The 17,340-nt window shown below is 45.0% G+C and overlaps 2 protein-coding genes across 3 annotated transcripts; one reads left to right on the forward strand and one right to left on the reverse strand.

Moving 5' to 3' along the window:
• Positions 1-1,906: 1,906 nt before the first annotated feature.
• On the reverse strand, positions 1,907-7,667 carry LOC133916351 (arogenate dehydratase 2-like). Of its 2 annotated transcripts, XR_009909483.1 has the most exons (13): positions 7,225-7,667; positions 7,053-7,114; positions 6,844-6,936; positions 6,195-6,395; positions 6,013-6,096; positions 5,748-5,843; positions 5,598-5,675; positions 5,400-5,489; positions 5,249-5,313; positions 5,045-5,126; positions 4,892-4,981; positions 2,715-4,149; positions 1,907-2,381 (listed from the first exon to the last, which is right to left on the reverse strand). XR_009909483.1 is itself a non-coding variant. In XM_062359987.1 (12 exons), exons 1-11 carry the CDS (start codon positions 7,487-7,489, stop codon positions 4,922-4,924), a joined length of 1,176 nt encoding a protein of 391 aa, XP_062215971.1. In that variant the 5' UTR covers positions 7,490-7,666; the 3' UTR covers positions 1,907-2,381; positions 4,892-4,921. The 2 variants fall into 2 exon arrangements, 1 of the variants encoding a protein (XP_062215971.1); XM_062359987.1 differs by lacking the exon at positions 2,715-4,149 and having other exon boundaries at positions 7,225-7,666.
• A 6,075-nt stretch (positions 7,668-13,742) lies between these two features.
• On the forward strand, positions 13,743-16,848 carry LOC133916352 (mitogen-activated protein kinase 5-like). The gene is made up of 6 exons (XM_062359988.1): positions 13,743-14,120; positions 14,408-14,537; positions 14,640-14,777; positions 14,885-15,217; positions 15,310-15,493; positions 16,478-16,848. Exons 1-6 carry the CDS (start codon positions 13,957-13,959, stop codon positions 16,648-16,650), a joined length of 1,122 nt encoding a protein of 373 aa, XP_062215972.1. The 5' UTR covers positions 13,743-13,956; the 3' UTR covers positions 16,651-16,848.
• The last annotated feature ends 492 nt before the right edge of the window (positions 16,849-17,340 follow it).

A 17,340-nucleotide genomic window follows, 5' to 3' on the forward strand; every position in this document is an offset into this window, starting at 1 on the left:
TTTCACTGAGTTTTAAAGGAGTTTTAATAGCATATCACCACTATTTCTTCTTTTTTTCAAGAAGTTTTGGGAGGTTTTAATATAATCTATAGATCATAGTTATTGTTTTCTAAGTTCATCAACGAGTTTTTCCTATAGGTTTTCCATGTGAGCTTACAATAAGATAATAATTAATATATGCTATATTATTTTCTTCTTATATTTTTTATTGGGATTTAAAGGAATTTTAATGGCATATCAATATACTATTTTATCCTCATATTTTCCTACAGTGTTTTAGAGGAGTTTTTTAACAAGAAGTTTACATTACAGATAATTGATTAAAGGGATAGTGTTAGAATTGATTACAGTTAGTGATCAATTAGTAACAAAATATCTTTACCAAAGTGACATATCCTTTGGTTAAGAGACTTCGTACTACTCTTTATTGTGTCTATTGGAGATAGACATGTCTCTCTAATAACACCTCTTTAATATATATATATGTGTATATGTATATATATACATTTCATTAAATTAATATAAGAGTTCGATTTTATCTACTCTGCTGTTCATTGTAATCTACACCGGAATAATCTAGACTAGTAGAGCAAAGACAAAATGCTCCGCCAAATAGGACCGCGCTCGGTTCCCGCGTGCCATCGTGTTGCCTTCCTGCAAGGCTTCAGCTCAGCACGCACGAGCTACACCACTCAACAGCGACGTGTCTCAGGTTTGTCGTTCGTATGCCGCAACTTCTACATGTAGTGCCGAGCTGGCACGATCGTCAAGAGAAAACGGCAGGTTTAAACTGTGCATGACAAAATGAAAGAAAAAACAGAGAGGAAATCATGACAGGATCGATCCGCTCTGTTGGCATCACAAAAGCTGCGAGGCTCAGTCACAGGTGCCAAGCGGGAGGCACATGCTGAATGCTCCCCATTTCGTAGGGATGATTATTACTTTTTGTTTGGTTAGATGGGGTCAAGGCTCCGATTCCCGTCAAAGCAAACGAGGAGAAAAGGCTAATGCTCACTACGATAATCAATCCAGAAAAGAGAGCATAAATTGTACGCAAGCGAGCAGCCATCAAGGGAGACCGTTTCACGCGAACCAAAACCAGTGCATGTGGTGGTGTGTGCGAATCTCAGCAATTGACCAACCCCCCCCCCCCCCCCCCCAGCTTCCGTTCTCTATAGGCCCTCTTACTCAGTAAACCAGACAATTTGATATTCTCTAGTCATTCTGGTTCGTTTTGGATGCTAATGGCTGGGCCAGGAAAGACATGTCACACGCGGAGGCCGACACCAATATAAAGTGGCATGGAAAATGGTAAGTTCTGACATATTCTTTGATCATTTGTAAAAAAGTAACTAAAATTCCAAGACAGAATCATCCCAGGCCGGAAGCACATGCTAGATCTTGCGCAAGAGCATAGTAATATTCTCAATGCTTCCCACTTCCAAGCCCAGAACAATGCCTCCAGAGAAGAATATTCTCCTGCTCTGCACCAATTCTTAACATTAGTTACAGAGTAGTGGGACTAAACTGCAGTCAACTACTCGGCAATCACTTGGTAGGATTATAAAAATAAGAGCAATCCCATTTGACCTGGCACATATCAAGGCAATCAACCAGGAGCAAGAATTTTCTTACACAGACGGAAAGTATGGCGAAGGACAGAGCCCCAAAGGACAGCCATATGACTTAATAGTATGTTTGGTTCAAGAAACGAGGCGATCCATCTTATTTGTTTTCGAAGAGTTAAATAGATTGATCCATCCTTACATCATTTCTCACAAGCACATGATTAGGTTAAACATAATGGATCTCTATAGGTATGAACACCCCGTAAGAAAACGTCGGTATGAACATGGAAACATTAGTCAAGTATTTGTGCCATGATGGCATGCAGGAAGGGAACAGATTGCCGAACAGTTCATCTTTCGTTTCGTTTCACAAACAAAAAAGGACGAATAGTTCTATGAAAAAATAAAAATCTTCTAGGTGGCGGGACGATGGAAGGAACCAATCCCTAATAACAGGATTATTCTATAACTGTTTTTTACCAACCAAATATTCCACCCTTTGATCTCTATAGGTGTTTTAACAAGCTCCTGCATAAAATTAGCAACTGTCCTTTCAGATTCCTCCTTGCATAACTGGAGATAAAAGAAGACTGCTCTTTCAAAATATCTTGCTTAGAAGAGCATCGCCAGCAAAAGATGTGATTTTCTTCTCAACATTATAACCAAATGCATGAATCACATGCATCTTCCCTAATGTACTAATGTAGATATGCCTTTTTGCTCTGTAAAAATTAGCATCAGCCTCATAGTTAATTCTGGCTTTTCAAATGGCTCTGAAACCAATTGCCCATATTCCACCCATTCCTGCTAATCCTGGATTAGAAGACATTTGAGAACTAATTAGATTCTTGAGAGAAACAAAAATAAATATTGCAGTGACTACTATGATTTAGAAGGGAATTGGTGGCATGCAACGACAACTTTTCATGTTCACAGATGGCCAGTACTTTCTTCAGCAAATGCGAGTCAACTTCTGCTAGTTAGTTTCCTTGTTTACTAGAAGTTTTAGTAGGATACTTTTCAGTAAAACCCAAAATGCCCATGTAAAAGGGAAATTTTGTCCAGTTAACTGAATTAATCCATAAGGCCATATGTCAAGCCGTCAGCGGTGAGGACTGGGACGTGAGGAAGTCGATGAACTCTCACCGGATACAATTCCCATGGCCACCGGCAAGATTGCCGTGACGTGAGATGGAATCATCAAGGAAACCTCGAGAGGAAGAAGAGGAACTCAGATTCAATTCATTTTGTCGCCCCTCCTCGATGCTCCTGGCCTCTCATTTGTAGAGCTGTTGATGCTCTAGCTTGGGCCGTGGGCTTAGCCTTTTAGCATAACGGCCCATTGCATGACCCAGTTGATATGGGCCATGTGTTACACTTCCACCCCCACGAAATGCTACTTGTCCCCAAGCAATAGCATTACCTGCAGAGTCTACTCCTATTTGCTCAATCTCTTCTTGCCATCTTTTCTGAAGAATTTGTGCAACTCCAGTTCCGAACGAAAGCTAAGTGCCGTAACCATCTCTCGCTGCCCATTGATGACAACATTAGAGCTAGCGCTGAAGCTCAACCTCAAATGAGCCAAGATCTTACTCATAGTTGCAGGAGATAACATTTGCAAAACAGGCAGTACAAGTTTTTTTTTTTTTTTTGAACTCTGTTCAATCTTGATTGAACTTGAAGTTGTATCCATGTTGATGTTGTAATCTCAAAAACAGCACGCAAAGAATTCTTGGATCCCATTGCACATAGAACTCTGTGACTGACTCTGGGACCAAGCAAGTGAAAGACTGAGACATTTGTTCACCATCAAGCAATAAGGACCCATGAACAAGGTGTTCAGCCTGATTGGCCTGCACCTCATGTGTCATTAACCTGCCAATGTATAATGTCGCTGGCTGCAAAAGTAGTGAGACCCACAAGTTATGGCCACATAGTGGCTTGTTCTACCAGCTTGCCCCAGCACATCCTTCCTTATCTCAATAATTCCCACTTGAAGTAGTATTTCTTGCCAAGAAGGTATCGTCCATGGAAACAACAATTGATCTACATCTAGCTCGGCAGTTGGCTTGCTCTCCTCACCAACCAAGTACTCTCCATACTGGGTTACTTGCTGCAATAAACAGACACGCGAGTCGAGGCTGGATGGCATGTCCTCATCTCCTGTGCATCACCCATCGACGCCACCAGAACCTCGAACCTGACCTGCTCAGCTTGTTCTGTTGTGTCGTCCTCAAGAGGCATTTCGTCGAACATCTCATGTGAGCTCCCTTGGTGTGGCATTTCAGTGAGCACCTGGGGGGCAGAGTGCACAGCAGGTGCCTGCTACAGCAAGGTAATGCCACCACCTCTCACCACGATCTCCTTGTGACCTCAGTTCAGGCCAACTGTCGAATGGCTGGTGGGCATGTCCCTTGCTGGAGGAAACAGTATGCCTGGCTCCCCTGGACCCAACTCCCGTGGTATAATCAAACTTCGGATTTGAATAGTGCTCAGCTATTTTGTAGTGGATTGTGGCTATTCTCTAAACATGCAATTTTACAACTGCGAGTATCTGATTTCCCGCATTTATATGCCATCCCTAAAAAAGAAACCTCAAAGAATGGTAAGACATGCTACTTAGTCCGTGTCCTAAAATAAAAGTTTCCATTTGCTGGTTAGCATATATTTTGAGTGCTGCATATATCACTTAATTTTCATCAATAGATTAATTTACTAAGTTATCCTTCTCTTTCCCTACAATTCCTTGTTTGGGAAATATAAAGGATGAGCACAACCAAACATAACACATTAGAAAACATCATAACATGTTTCATGGAATTGTTTACCTGGGAAATGGATCAAAGATCCGTAGTCTTTGTTTCAGTGGTTGTTTTAAGGCTGTTAAATAGTGTCTGTAAGCTGGTTGATCTATCTTTCGAGGTTGTCAATTCGTCTGTAAAAAATGGTGGTTGGGAGGGTAAGGTGGCAGTTGTCCTCAGTTATGGTTTGGTTATTATAAGGACATTAGTGTGGACGGTTTTTTCTTAACAAAAAGCTGGGGAGCCTGGGGCTTCTAGACTCTAAAAGATAATGACATGTTTCCATTCAACTTAGTTTCCCTTAGTTGTCTCCGCATAGGAGTTCAGTATTATACTTCTGCTCGACCCGAGCAAGCTCATGTAATAGATATGCACCCAAATTCCTAGTACATTCACATCATTCGATTGAGTTGCCCAAGTTCAGCCCCATTCAAATAGGTCCATGAAAATAGCATGCTTTTCATCCCATACAAGTCACAAAACAAAAGGAGCAAAAGGCAGATACTGATATACATTACTCACTAGCATGTGATCTGCAGAAGTACTTGCTATTTATAGTTCGCTCACATCTGTAGGATAGCTTCCCAGGACTTGTAAAAAGGTTGCAAACTCCTGCGAATAAAGCAATATGAGCATTGTTCACTTGAACAGATTGTACTAACAAAGAAAGTGCACCTTTAAATTTCCAAGAGCATTCTGAGTCTTTGGATCAGCTGTCGATGCCTCAAGGTCGACATAAAAGAGGTAATCGAAGTGCCTGGTGCAACCAAGGATCGAATGGGTTAACAAAGTGTAAACAGCACAAATGGTACTCATATCCATGTCGAATGTGGGAAGCAAAATTGCATAAATTAGGATGTCACGGGTTTGGCATCTAACTTTAAGGGTGAGGAACAGTCATCAGCTACACGAAGAGGTCTTTTCTTGTGTGGACGACTTTCAATCTGCATATCCATTAAAAAACAGACAGTAATAGTGAGTTATTTCTACAAAATGCATGCAAGTGACAAGCAAAAGTTGTTGGACAGACCTTTGCGAGGTTGATTTCCCTCAGTGCGAATACAGCAAGTGCCTTAAAGAGCTCTCCAGGTCCTTCTTCAAGTGAAAAGACTATGCTAGTCTGAAAATCAAACAATCATAAAACAAGTCAATGGGGTTGTTATAAGGTGCGGGTGAGGGGCAGAGAGCTAAATGGAAGATGGAAAAGAAGTTGCACAGCGATTTGTACCTTGAATGGTTTATCAGTGCGAGATATGATAGGTTCTCGAGCCAGCATCATAAAACGAGTGACATTATCTTTGTCATCCTAAAGAAAGAGATAGACTAAACGCTGAGAATAAAGAACACAACATGTTAGTTTATGAAGAAATCACTATACCTGAATATTTTCAGCAAGAATCTCCAGTTCATACAGTTCAGCAGCCAATGAACTAGCAATAGCACCAGTGTCTTGGAGCATTTGTTCTGCAACAAACTAGGAAAGAAGAATTGTGTTATGATTAATGACAGTTCACTTGATGAGTCACTGAAAAATGACAATCCCATTCTATCCAAAAATCAAAATATAGTTGCTCAAAAAGAATGAGAAAAAAGGTATCTGCATTAGAAGGTGAATCTTCCAGGTGAAGAAAGTAGCATTCTACCTTTGCTGCACCAGCAGTGTCATCAACAGCTTCTCTGTGTTCAATTCCTAACTCTGTCAACGTGCCCTCACATTGTGCAAGAGCCTAAGAATTAAAGAATGATGAGTTTGCAAGGTTATCTCCACCAAAAAAGAAAAGAATAAGGAAAAAAACATTAATGCTAGATCATCTAAGCAGTTCACCTGGGGATGACTCATGGCACTTGTCAGGTCTTCAATCTTCACGCCAGGATTGGCTAACAAGCAATGACGAACTGCAAGGCGAACCTCTCCAACAATGTGCAACTTATGCCGAAGCAAAAGGTCATAGTTCCGATGTATGCTACCTCCCAATGAATTCTCAAGTGGCAGTACTGCCCTATCAGCAAGCTTGTCTTGAACAGCCTGTCAAAGGAGCACATGATTCATCTATGTACTGAAACAGAAAACTATGGAAGTAACATATATGGATCACAAATCTTAGTGTCTGAAAGGCAAAATAGAAATAAATGAGTACCAATTGTTATAGTATTTTTTGTTTGATACACTACTGTCTGAAAAAACAAAGAGTTTCAGAAAAAAAAAAGATTCTGTTACATAATAATTTACTGAGGCAACTGAATATTACGTGCTAGCGATAAGTTCTTTGGACAAATGAGTATCTGTTTGCACAACAATGCATTCAAATAAAGCAATGTGGAGCCAGTCCAATTCAGTGCCAGTATTTCAAATTATCAACAATTATAACAAAAAATATTTAACCTTTTCCTATTTGATGCCCATCATCCGAAACCGCAACATGAACCAAGTGAAGTAACTAGGATATGTATTCCAACAAGCAATAGTAAGCTACCTGAAATGCAGTATCGAAGTGCTCACAGGGTACAGTCTGGCAGTTCGGGTACGCCTTCTTTGCTGCCGCCTCGCTGTATGCTCCAGGGCAACCCTGAATTAGTCACCAGATCCAAACTCCTAATTGAGATTATCCCAGAAACACACACACAAGCACAGAGGGCAGTACGAAGGAAACTGAAACTGCACACAGAGAGTTTCGTCGAGCACCTGGTAAGCAACCTTAAGCCCCACCCCGCTCGCCTCCATCACGTCCGCACTAGTGAGCGGCCCTGACCACAGTAGAAAAAATCCACAAACAGACCACAAATCAGCACCACAAGCTTTCGAGGGATTAATCAAACCCAAAATCAACTAACGCAATCGAGGCCACGCGACTTACGAGGCAGCCAGTGGGGATCGCGGGCGGCGGGGACGGTGGAGACGGAGACAGGCGCAGGCGGGCGGCGCAGTCCGTTAACGTCCACGGACTCGACGCCGTCTGCCACCGCTGCCCGCGGCAGCGAGGCGGGAGAGATGGAGACGGAGTTGGCGCTGGCGCTGCATTTGAGGGATAGGCGGCGGGGGGGCGAGGAGGTTGAGGCCGGGTTGGCGGAGCGGGATCGGGTGGGGAGGAAGGGGAGCCGAAGGCAGGCTGTAGAGACCATTGCCGCCGCCGCCGCCGCGCTGGGGTTTATGCCCCGGAGCTCACACAAGACGAAAGGACGCGCGGAGAAGAGGGGAGGAGCCGATGAGATTTTTTCCTCTTCTCTTCCGAGCTTGGTACAGTAATAGCACTTGGTTGGGTGACGTGTGTGAAGGGCCTCGCGCCGCGCGCACTTGGACCAATTCTTAACCGTCTCGCCGGCCACACCGGACGCGGTTGTGTATGTTAGGAAAGCTAGGTTTTATAATTGAACGTGGGTTCGTTTGGATATTTTGAAATATTTGATTATATTTTTTATAGTTTTGAATACTTATATATATAAGACAATATTTTTTATTATAAAGAGAGATTAATAAAAAAAATAGACATTCTTTCCTCTATATTGTGTCTCTCTTTTGCAATCGTTCTCGATCTCTTGAAAGATTCAATTATATTTCTTAGAGATTTTTACCACTATATATATAAAACACCACCTCTCATTATAAACCGAGTTGAATAAAGAATAGGGAGTCAATCGTTCTCTCGTGAAGTTATTGAACTATACTGAATAGTAGCAGTTTCTCACTAAGTTATTGAACTACACTGAATAGTAGCAGTTTCTCAGCAGTATTTGCGGGGTGGGGGGGCTGTCCATTAAGGTTCGGCCCATCAGGAAGAAAAGGTGCCATGCACAATCCCCAACATAAGCCCTGCCCAATATTTAGAGCGCTCTGCCAGCTTGCAGCCCATTGACATGGATGGCCGGCATGTCCAGACTTTCCTGATGGCTGGACTGCTCTTAATTATGGAGCATCATGTCAATTTTCTACCCTAATTTTATAAAAGGAAGTCATCATACACGTTGAAACCACTAAAACATTATCCTTTGTGTTGTTAATGTACTATCTGCTCAAAGTAATCGCTCTCATGGGCCTCGATGTTGTCACAACAAGCATATAATGTGACTGTTGAGAGCCAAACTTTGCATGGTACTAGTAACATGCAAATTCTCAGCTAGTAATTGTACTGCCACGCCGTGTATCAAATCTTCTGTACTTGTTTGTACTCGTCAAAAAGAAAATTATGAGGATAGATAGATGCCCCTAACTTTTGTAACTTGTCCCTCTCCCGAATTGAAAGCTTGACACCAGAAAAATAGTTGGTTTGCTCTGGAGTAGATTTTTTGTCAATTCGATTAGGTTTTGATCAACTCGATTTTGATTGATACAGTCTATTTTGACTGGGTATAATTCTGGATCCATATATTAGATTGGTTCGATTCATATTTGGTTAATTTCATATTTGAATCTAGTTTCAGTTGTCCAAATTTGAGAGCAATCGGACCAACGGATTTTTCTCTACATTGCTTTTACTAGAGCATACAATTTGTTTCAAGTGGAATACTAAGTTTAAATCAATTTTTGATTTGGGTGAATTAATCTTTGAATTTGGTTTATGGAATCATTCATCCCCTATGATTGCCTTATTAGAGTATAATCGATCCTACACGTTGTCTCCTCAATCGAAGGCAACCGACAGCCACATCGTGGATCCAACCTTTATACACCAGAGACTTAATATGTCCTTTGGTGCATCGGCTGGCTCCGAAGTATGGTGTTGACGGAGCCGTGACACTAGCGTGTTGAAGCTTGGGCTTTGTCATCTCGTCGAAGTGGATAAGAAATGAAGTACCAAAGGAAACGAGGAACACCTCGCCCGAAGGGTCTACACAGAAGCAAGGAGATGGCTAACAGAATAGCAAGGACACAATGGGTGTGAAGAAAAGAATTGCCACAAGGGGGAGGGGTACCCCCCCCCCACACACACACACCGCACCTAGGGCACAACAATAGAAAACTCAGGACACGTCATAGCACGTCACCACACATATGACGTACTAGAGCACGACACGTGTCCTGACACATAGGGCCCATAATGTTCACATCACATCTGCACGATGAGAAGGACACAGGGCATGTGAATGACACATGGCAGCAAAAAGTGAGGCCATGTAGTGCCTCGAATTTAACCGTGTCGCTACATGACACCATAATGACATACGACATAGGCATTGAGACGCCTGAATTTCCATGGAGAATCACAATCGTCGCCACTTAACTCCAAGTGACATGCGATTTTTCACCTCCTAAAACCGACCTAATATGCCGCATATAAATACGGAACTCAGTGTTGTGAACCTCACATAACATTCACGCTTATTCAGCATCCCCGTCCACCCTCTACCCAACGATGTCAAAAGCTAGCTAAGTCTCCATAAAGCTAGTCATGGAATGGGCATAACTCCCATGGCTAGCCCTTCACGCCATCATCGACTGCTTCGAGGAGCCAAGGAATTTTGTGTCCTTCAAGGCAGTTTGCACTGGGTGGTGCAACAACATCTATCGTAGAGCATTCGCAATTTGTCCCCTAGATCCTTTGGACTGACGAGGCCCATGTGGGGCTCTATTCACTGGAGGAGAGGATCCTCACCGTGCACGTCCCGTCATTCGAGAGGCGCCTAACGAGAATCAAGACCTTTGAGAGGGGCTACCTGATAAGGTTTGAATGTGGCGATGAATATGTGAGAGTCGCAAACCTGCTGACCAGAGAAGCATTCGTGCTGCCCCAGTTCCTGGAATGGGCTCACTATCAGAACCCAAAGGGCTTGTTTATACACCCGAAGCTGCGGGGTGAATCGAGAAAAATCATCGTCATCTATGTGTACCGCAACTGCTCCCTCAAGTTGTAGATCACCTCTAGAAAACATCATGGTGGCGAGTAAGTAATGCAGATGGCTGGGTATCAGAGCCAGCGGAGAACATCTGGGCGAGCATATGGCCTGAAGGGGGAAAAACTGCATGGGTCATTCAAGCAGAGGCCATGTACTCCTCCTCCGAAGTGAAAAGCTATGGGTTCCACCACTCGACAATATCTGTTGGGCTTCACCCTGCAAGCACCGCAAAACTTCGAAGAGAATATGCTCAACGATGGGCGCTAGAACCTCGTAGATCGCATAGGCTGGCATACGATCCTAGAGCTATACAGGAAGATCATATTGCAGGGTTGGGATGACACATGGTACATCCTCTCAGAGGATAGGGACCTCGTAGACCTTTGTAAAGGCTGCTTCCACTTCCTCAGCTGGCTCGAGGGCCACGGTGGAACCTAATACTATGTGTGGCAGTGGGACATCACAATGAATGTCCAAGACATCGACCAGGTCATCCCCGCAGTACATCAGTGGGCGCTAGACGCTTGGTTTGTGCCAAGTCTGGAGTAAGGTGCCTCGCAAGAGGAGAAGAATCTATCGTTTGCACGCATAGATATTTTGTATAGGTCGCGCAGGATTATATTTTGAAAATTTTAGCGGGTAATCGAAGGTCAATGTCATCGTGTGAATGATATATTTTATTTTCAGCATATGAGAGTGGAGGGCTATGCCCTTATTATTATTATTATTATTATTATTATTATTATTATTATTATTATTATTATTATTATTATTATTATTATTACTATTATTATTATTATTATTATTATTATGGATTTTTGTCTGTGGGACACTGATAAAGCGTGGTTTGGTCCACACCACACCGCACTTCTTGTTTTTGTCTTAGTCGCACTACGAAAATGTAGCTTGGTCTCTAGGACACCGCGTCGAATAAAATAATCATTTTTAGCTAATGAGGAGAAAGAATAGTTTGAAAATAACACAAATGCCCTTGATCTCTCTCATCAACATCTCACCTCTCTTATTGTGGCTGACAGGTGGGTCCCATCTGTCGGTCATACAGGGAGAGGGATGAGTCTATGGCTCACCATTTGTTGGGTTCACGGAGGAAGGATAAAGAGAGAGAGATGGGCAGGGCTCACTGCGGTCTGGCTCATGGTGGGCAGCGGATTTTGGCAACAAGACAGTGAGAGGTCGGCACCGTGAGCATCTACGCATGATGGAGAGCACGTTGGAGGGGTTCCCGGTGGATGGGCCTAGCCAAAAAGAGGCCAACAACGAGCCACAAGGAGCGGCGGCGAGCGGTGCTCGTGGAGGACCACGCCGGTGGTGGGCTAAGACGAAAGTGACGCGTGCGAAATGTTGAACAACATAGAGCAAACACTGGACTATAAGTTGGAGGTTGGAGCTACAGGGAGGCGGTGCGACGGTGAGGGACGGATATGGTCACCGAACTCGGGGAAGAAGATGGTGGTGCATGAGATTCGATGCAGTATCCGGTGGAAGGCAGTCGAAGATGACCTGGACGACCTCTCCCTTCGCTCTCCTAGGCTCGGGTGGGGCAGATTTGTCGGTGGAATCGGGCAGTGCTTTGGATTTGGTGGTGGCACGTGAGCAACTCGGTGGCATCACTCCCTCTACAGTGCTCTCGGTGAGAGGAGAGTGAGGGGTAGGAGAGAACAATAGGGGGATAAAGCGGCGTGAGGAGATAACAGAGCTTAGGCGTGGGTGCCATTGGCCAGCTTGGGCGGTGGCCTGGCTCCTCAGTCACCAATGGCCGCATGGCGGTAAAGCACTGTCCAGGCAACGAGAGGAAGGAGAAGGAGAGGCTGGGGACGGATTTGAGAGTGGAGGCGAGACTTAGCAATCTCCCGTGTCATTTCGCTGTGGTCCGGCGATGCAAGGCCTTCTTCTCCACGACCGGCGACCTGGTACCGAGCTGCCATCAATCTGCTATGCACGACGATCCCACCTAGTGTTGCTTGCTCGAAGGAAGGGATGGAGCGGATCTCAGTGGTTTTCTGGTGGGACTTGCTTGGTAATGAACCACTGAGATATTTTCTAGTAATATTCTGAGATATTTTCTAGTGTTAAAAGAAATATTTCTATGGATAATGGGTAAAAATGTAATAATTACGGAAGTAGTTGAGGTATACCTATAAATACTCTACTTATCTAGTGTAATAAGAGATAAACAATTATTATAATAACAGTTATAAGTATTATTCACTGTGTTCGCCTATCAGCACATTTTGACAGCTCGAATTGACTGTAAAAATGGTGGTGTGGAGTATACTTTTTATTGTGGTCTTGATCCTGATATCTGTTTGTAATTGCCAGTACACTGCATAGCAGCTTACATGGATTAGGACTCGTAACCATGGGCAAGCCACTTCGTGACTGAAGGTCGTATCTTATTAACCAAAATTCGGCCTTTCAAATCATTTTTCACCACTAGATAACAGATGGCTTTAAATCATTTTCATGCGAGCATGGACAGCCACTTGCACTTTACTTGAACTGCTCCGACGCCCAATTGATCAAACGAACTCTCCCACTATCCCACAATCATGCATAGTTGCTATCGCGATCTTGGTGATCACAACAAAATGATCAATTCCAGGCTTCAGTCCCAGCTCCCGTCCCATCGAACTTTATCATTGTTTATTGTTCCTCTACTTTTTCCTTCTATTCTATCATTGTGTTGTCTCATTTTTTTATTTGCAAAGCCTAGATTTTATTCAGACTGCATTCAAATCCTTCAACTCCATAAGAATAAACCAAAAACCAAAGAGATTCCTGATCACCGCCGATTTTGGCAACCAATAGTCACAGCTCACTAGTAGTCTAGTACCGAACTTCGTTCGTACGAACGCACACACCACAGAACTACTGGCTTGCTAGCGCTGCGGAACACCGACCCGGGCGGAGCAAGCAAATCACCCACGACGCGGCGCCCAAGAGACGCGGGTCCGGGAATTCCACGGCCCCGAACTCAACGACCAGCGTGGAGTCGTGAGTCGGTACGCAGAATTTCAAGTTTTCCGCGCGGCGCCATGGGGCGCTGGCGCTGCGCGATTGAACGAGAAGGACGCGGCCGATCAAACGCTGCCACGCCACGCCACGCCACGGGCGCACGGCCACGAAGACCGCATCGTCCATCCCTGGCCCGCTCGACACACGACACCCCACCTCTCCCCGTCCAACGCCTACGCCAACGCCAACGCCAACCCAACGCCAACCAAACAACGCGTCGGCTATCTCCGTCTCCCTCCCGCCGGCTCCGTCCCCATCACCACAGGGAGAAATCCACGCCACCAATCTCTGACACGAGTGGAGCACTACTCCAATACCTATACCCCATCTGATCGGGTTGGTGCCTGCTGGATGCGTTCTTCGCTGAGCTGCGGTTTGACCGTTGAAACGTCATCCACACCGTCGGATCCGCAGAGGCTTCCATCCCGGCCGGCCGTATCAGTGCCCGCCCTCGCTTCACGAATCGCCAGGCGGAAAGCATGGGGCTGAGCAGCATTGTGGTCTAGCCGCTCGCTTTCTAGTTAGCTTCCTCAGCTGGAGTCTGTTCGGGGGCAGAGCATTCCGCAACGCCTGCCCAAGCCGCCCCTCCTCCTAAATCCTCCCGTCTCCTCTTCCGAAATCGAGAGCGCGGAGATAAAGTCGTCGCCTGCGCCGGCTTTGTGCTCCTGTGCTTGTGAGGAACGAGCGCTTCTGCCTTGTGTGGGGAGTCGGGTCGAGGGGGGATGAGCGGAGGCATGGACGGGGCGCCGGTGGCCGAGTTCCGGCCGACGGTGACGCACGGCGGCCGGTTCCTCCAGTACAACATCTTCGGCAACCTCTTCGAGGTCACGGCCAAGTACCAGCCGCCTATCATGCCTATCGGCCGCGGCGCATACGGGATCGTCTGGTACGTTCTGTTCATCTTGGGTATCTGATTTCTTGCGAAGCTGATTGCGGCTTCCTCCGATTGGCAACTGTGGAGGATTAGTTCAGAGGACGGGTTGGGCGAATCAATAATTTCTTTAAATGCAGTGGAGTTCTAATAGAAATTTTTATCTAGTGGCTCTGCAGTTGAGAGAGCAAGTTTAGTTAATCTATTAGTGGAGTGGTTGGTGCGTTCTCAATTGAAGAATACTTAATTTGCTAGTGTTCATTGGTGGTATGGTTCTGAATTTTCTGTATGGGCGCGTGCAGCTCGGTGATGAACTTGGAGACCAGGGAGATGGTGGCGATCAAGAAGATCGCGAACGCCTTCGACAACCACATGGACGCCAAGCGCACGCTCCGGGAGATCAAGCTCCTCAGGCACCTCGACCACGAGAACGTAAGCAGAGCACACGCGTGGATGTCACAATTTGTTGCGCTTCAGATAGAATGCTTGTGCGCCTGAATCTGACCTTCATGTTCGGGCATGAACGACAAACAGATCATAGGCATGAGAGACGTGATCCCGCCGCCGATCCCTCAGGCGTTCAACGACGTGTACATCGGTACCGAGCTGATGGACACGGACCTCCACCACATCATCCGCTCCAACCAACAACTCTCGGAGGAGCACTGCCAGGTAAGTGAAGTGATCGTCGACGATGTCGCCATCAGTTTAGTTATCTTCTTGGCATGACCCGATGGAGTAATTGATATTGGCGGTATGTACCGTTCGTCGCGTTGCAGTACTTCTTGTACCAGATCCTGCGCGGGCTCAAGTACATCCACTCGGCGAACGTGATCCACCGGGACCTGAAGCCGAGCAACCTGCTGCTGAACGCCAACTGCGACCTCAAGATCTGCGACTTCGGGCTGGCGCGACCGTCGTCGGAGAGCGACATGATGACGGAGTACGTTGTGACGCGGTGGTACCGCGCTCCGGAGCTGCTGCTCAACTCGACCGACTACTCCGCCGCCATCGATGTCTGGTCCGTTGGCTGCATCTTCATGGAGCTCATCAACCGCCAGCCGCTCTTCCCCGGCCGCGATCACATGCACCAGATGCGCCTCATCACCGAGGTAACTTCACCGGTCCACATGGAGATTGCACTCGGTTCTTGGATCACTGACCTCTCGATCATCTCTGAAGTTTTTCTACTCTGCTCGTTCAGCTGATCGGGACGCCGACGGACGAGGAGCTCGGGTTCATCCGGAACGAGGACGCGAGGAAGTACATGAGGCACCTGCCGCGGTTCCCGCGCCGACCGTTCGCGAGCCTGTTCCCGGGGGTGCAGCCCGTCGCGCTGGACCTCATTGAGAGGATGCTGACATTCAACCCACTGCAGAGGATCACAGGTGACCCGCGCCGCGGCGGCTAGCATTTTTTTTTCTTCTCCATGTGCAACTCGTGCGGTTGCTTTGACCCATCCTCCCTTATTTTATGTTTTAGGTTTTTTTATCGTGGGATTTTATAGTAATTTTGGAGGATTTCAGTTTTTAGAAAAAATTTCGATAAGATTTCTTTGGAACAAATTTGATACAAATGAATGGGCTTATCAACTTCCTATGAAAATAATATGAATTAGCTTCTTTTATATGAATTTCGGAGGAATTGTAATATGAGATCTAACCTTAAAGTAAATTTACTCTGAATCTATCTCTCATATGATTAGTATGTTTTTCATATGCTCCATCTAAACAATCACTTATGTAGTTGTCTGTGTTTTTTCATTATATATGATTCAAGGTGCTAGAACATTTCAATCTTATTTTTCTTATTTCTGTGTTTTTAAAATCATGTGTTTTTAAAGACCCTCACTTTGGAGGTTTCTTCATATTGCTTTTGTCAAAGTGACTATGATGATTATGGCTGTGTTTGGTTGGGTTGAGGGTTTTGGTTTTTAGATTGAAAAGTTAGCTTCTGTCTAATGGCCTTTTGTTATTGGCTTTTGTAATAAAATTTTAACTTTATTAGCATGTCAAAAGCTAGAAAAGCTCATTTCAATCAGTCTCTTAGCTTTTAGTTTATTTCATCAGAAATCAGCTTTTTAAAAACTAGCTTCTTAGCAGTCTCTTTGACCTTCTGGTTTTTGAGAAACAAAAGACAGAAAAAGTCCTAATAACATATTTTAAGATGAAAAGGAAGATGAGATTCCTCTATCGGCTCCAGACTAGTAGAGTTTTGCTTCAGAGATTCCTCTATTGCTTTCAGATTAGCAGAGTTTTACTTCAGGCTTTCAATTGTTGGTTTCAAACTAGCAGATCTTTAATTCAGAGAAATAGTAGGGGTTCAGGTCCGACTGATTTGAGTTCTCACCGAAATCCTTTTTTGTCATGCAGTTGAAGAGGCGCTGGGCCATCCGTACCTGGAGCGGTTGCACGACACCGCCGATGAGCCCGTCTGCACGGACCCATTCTCGTTCGACTTCGAGCAGCACGCCCTAACCGAAGACCAAATGAAGCAGCTGATATTCAACGAGGCCATCGAATTAAACCCGAATTTCCGATATTAGATTAAACCCCCGGTGTATGGTTTCCGTTTTATACATGTTTGTAAATAGGCGCAAGATTGAAGCGCTGGGTAGACTGAACATTGCATTGTTTGTTTGTTGATGTTCGAGGCCATGATTCTCGATGTAAGCTGTTGCTACTAGTTTCAGGCGTTGCTGTAATCGGTTGTACCAAGAATAAAGGTTTGGAGCATGCCAGTACGTCGAGTCCCAATTTTGCATGCCAACTTAGGACCCAGCCTTGTTAATGAGCCAGACGCAGCGTGCTCAAAATTCACGGTTTTCGATGAATTCGGTCCCAACCGAATTCCGGTCCATTCAAATTAAAAATTCAAAAAAATAACAAAATCCTCCTGGTTTCTACCAAATTTATACTGACATTCGCGAATTTTGGAGAATTCGCCGGCCACCGTATTTTGGTGGACAGACAAATTCGTGAACCTTAGATGCTTCACCGACTTTGGATCTCCTAATTGGTTGGGCGGGCAGACTTCTAGCAAGCCTAAGCTAGGACCAGACCAATTGAACCCTATGGGTGTGTTTGGTTATCTGAATTCTCAGTCTGGTTCGGTGTTTACGTATAATCTCATAAAGAAACATGTTTGGTTGATTGCATCTACTGTATCCGCCTATATGAACGGATACAAATATATGACCTAATCCTGGCTGAGTTGTGAAGCTCGATTTGAGCTT

This window comes from Phragmites australis, chromosome 4 (genome assembly GCF_958298935.1).
Source record: "Phragmites australis chromosome 4, lpPhrAust1.1, whole genome shotgun sequence".
Classification (NCBI taxonomy): Eukaryota; Viridiplantae; Streptophyta; class Magnoliopsida; order Poales; family Poaceae; genus Phragmites; species Phragmites australis.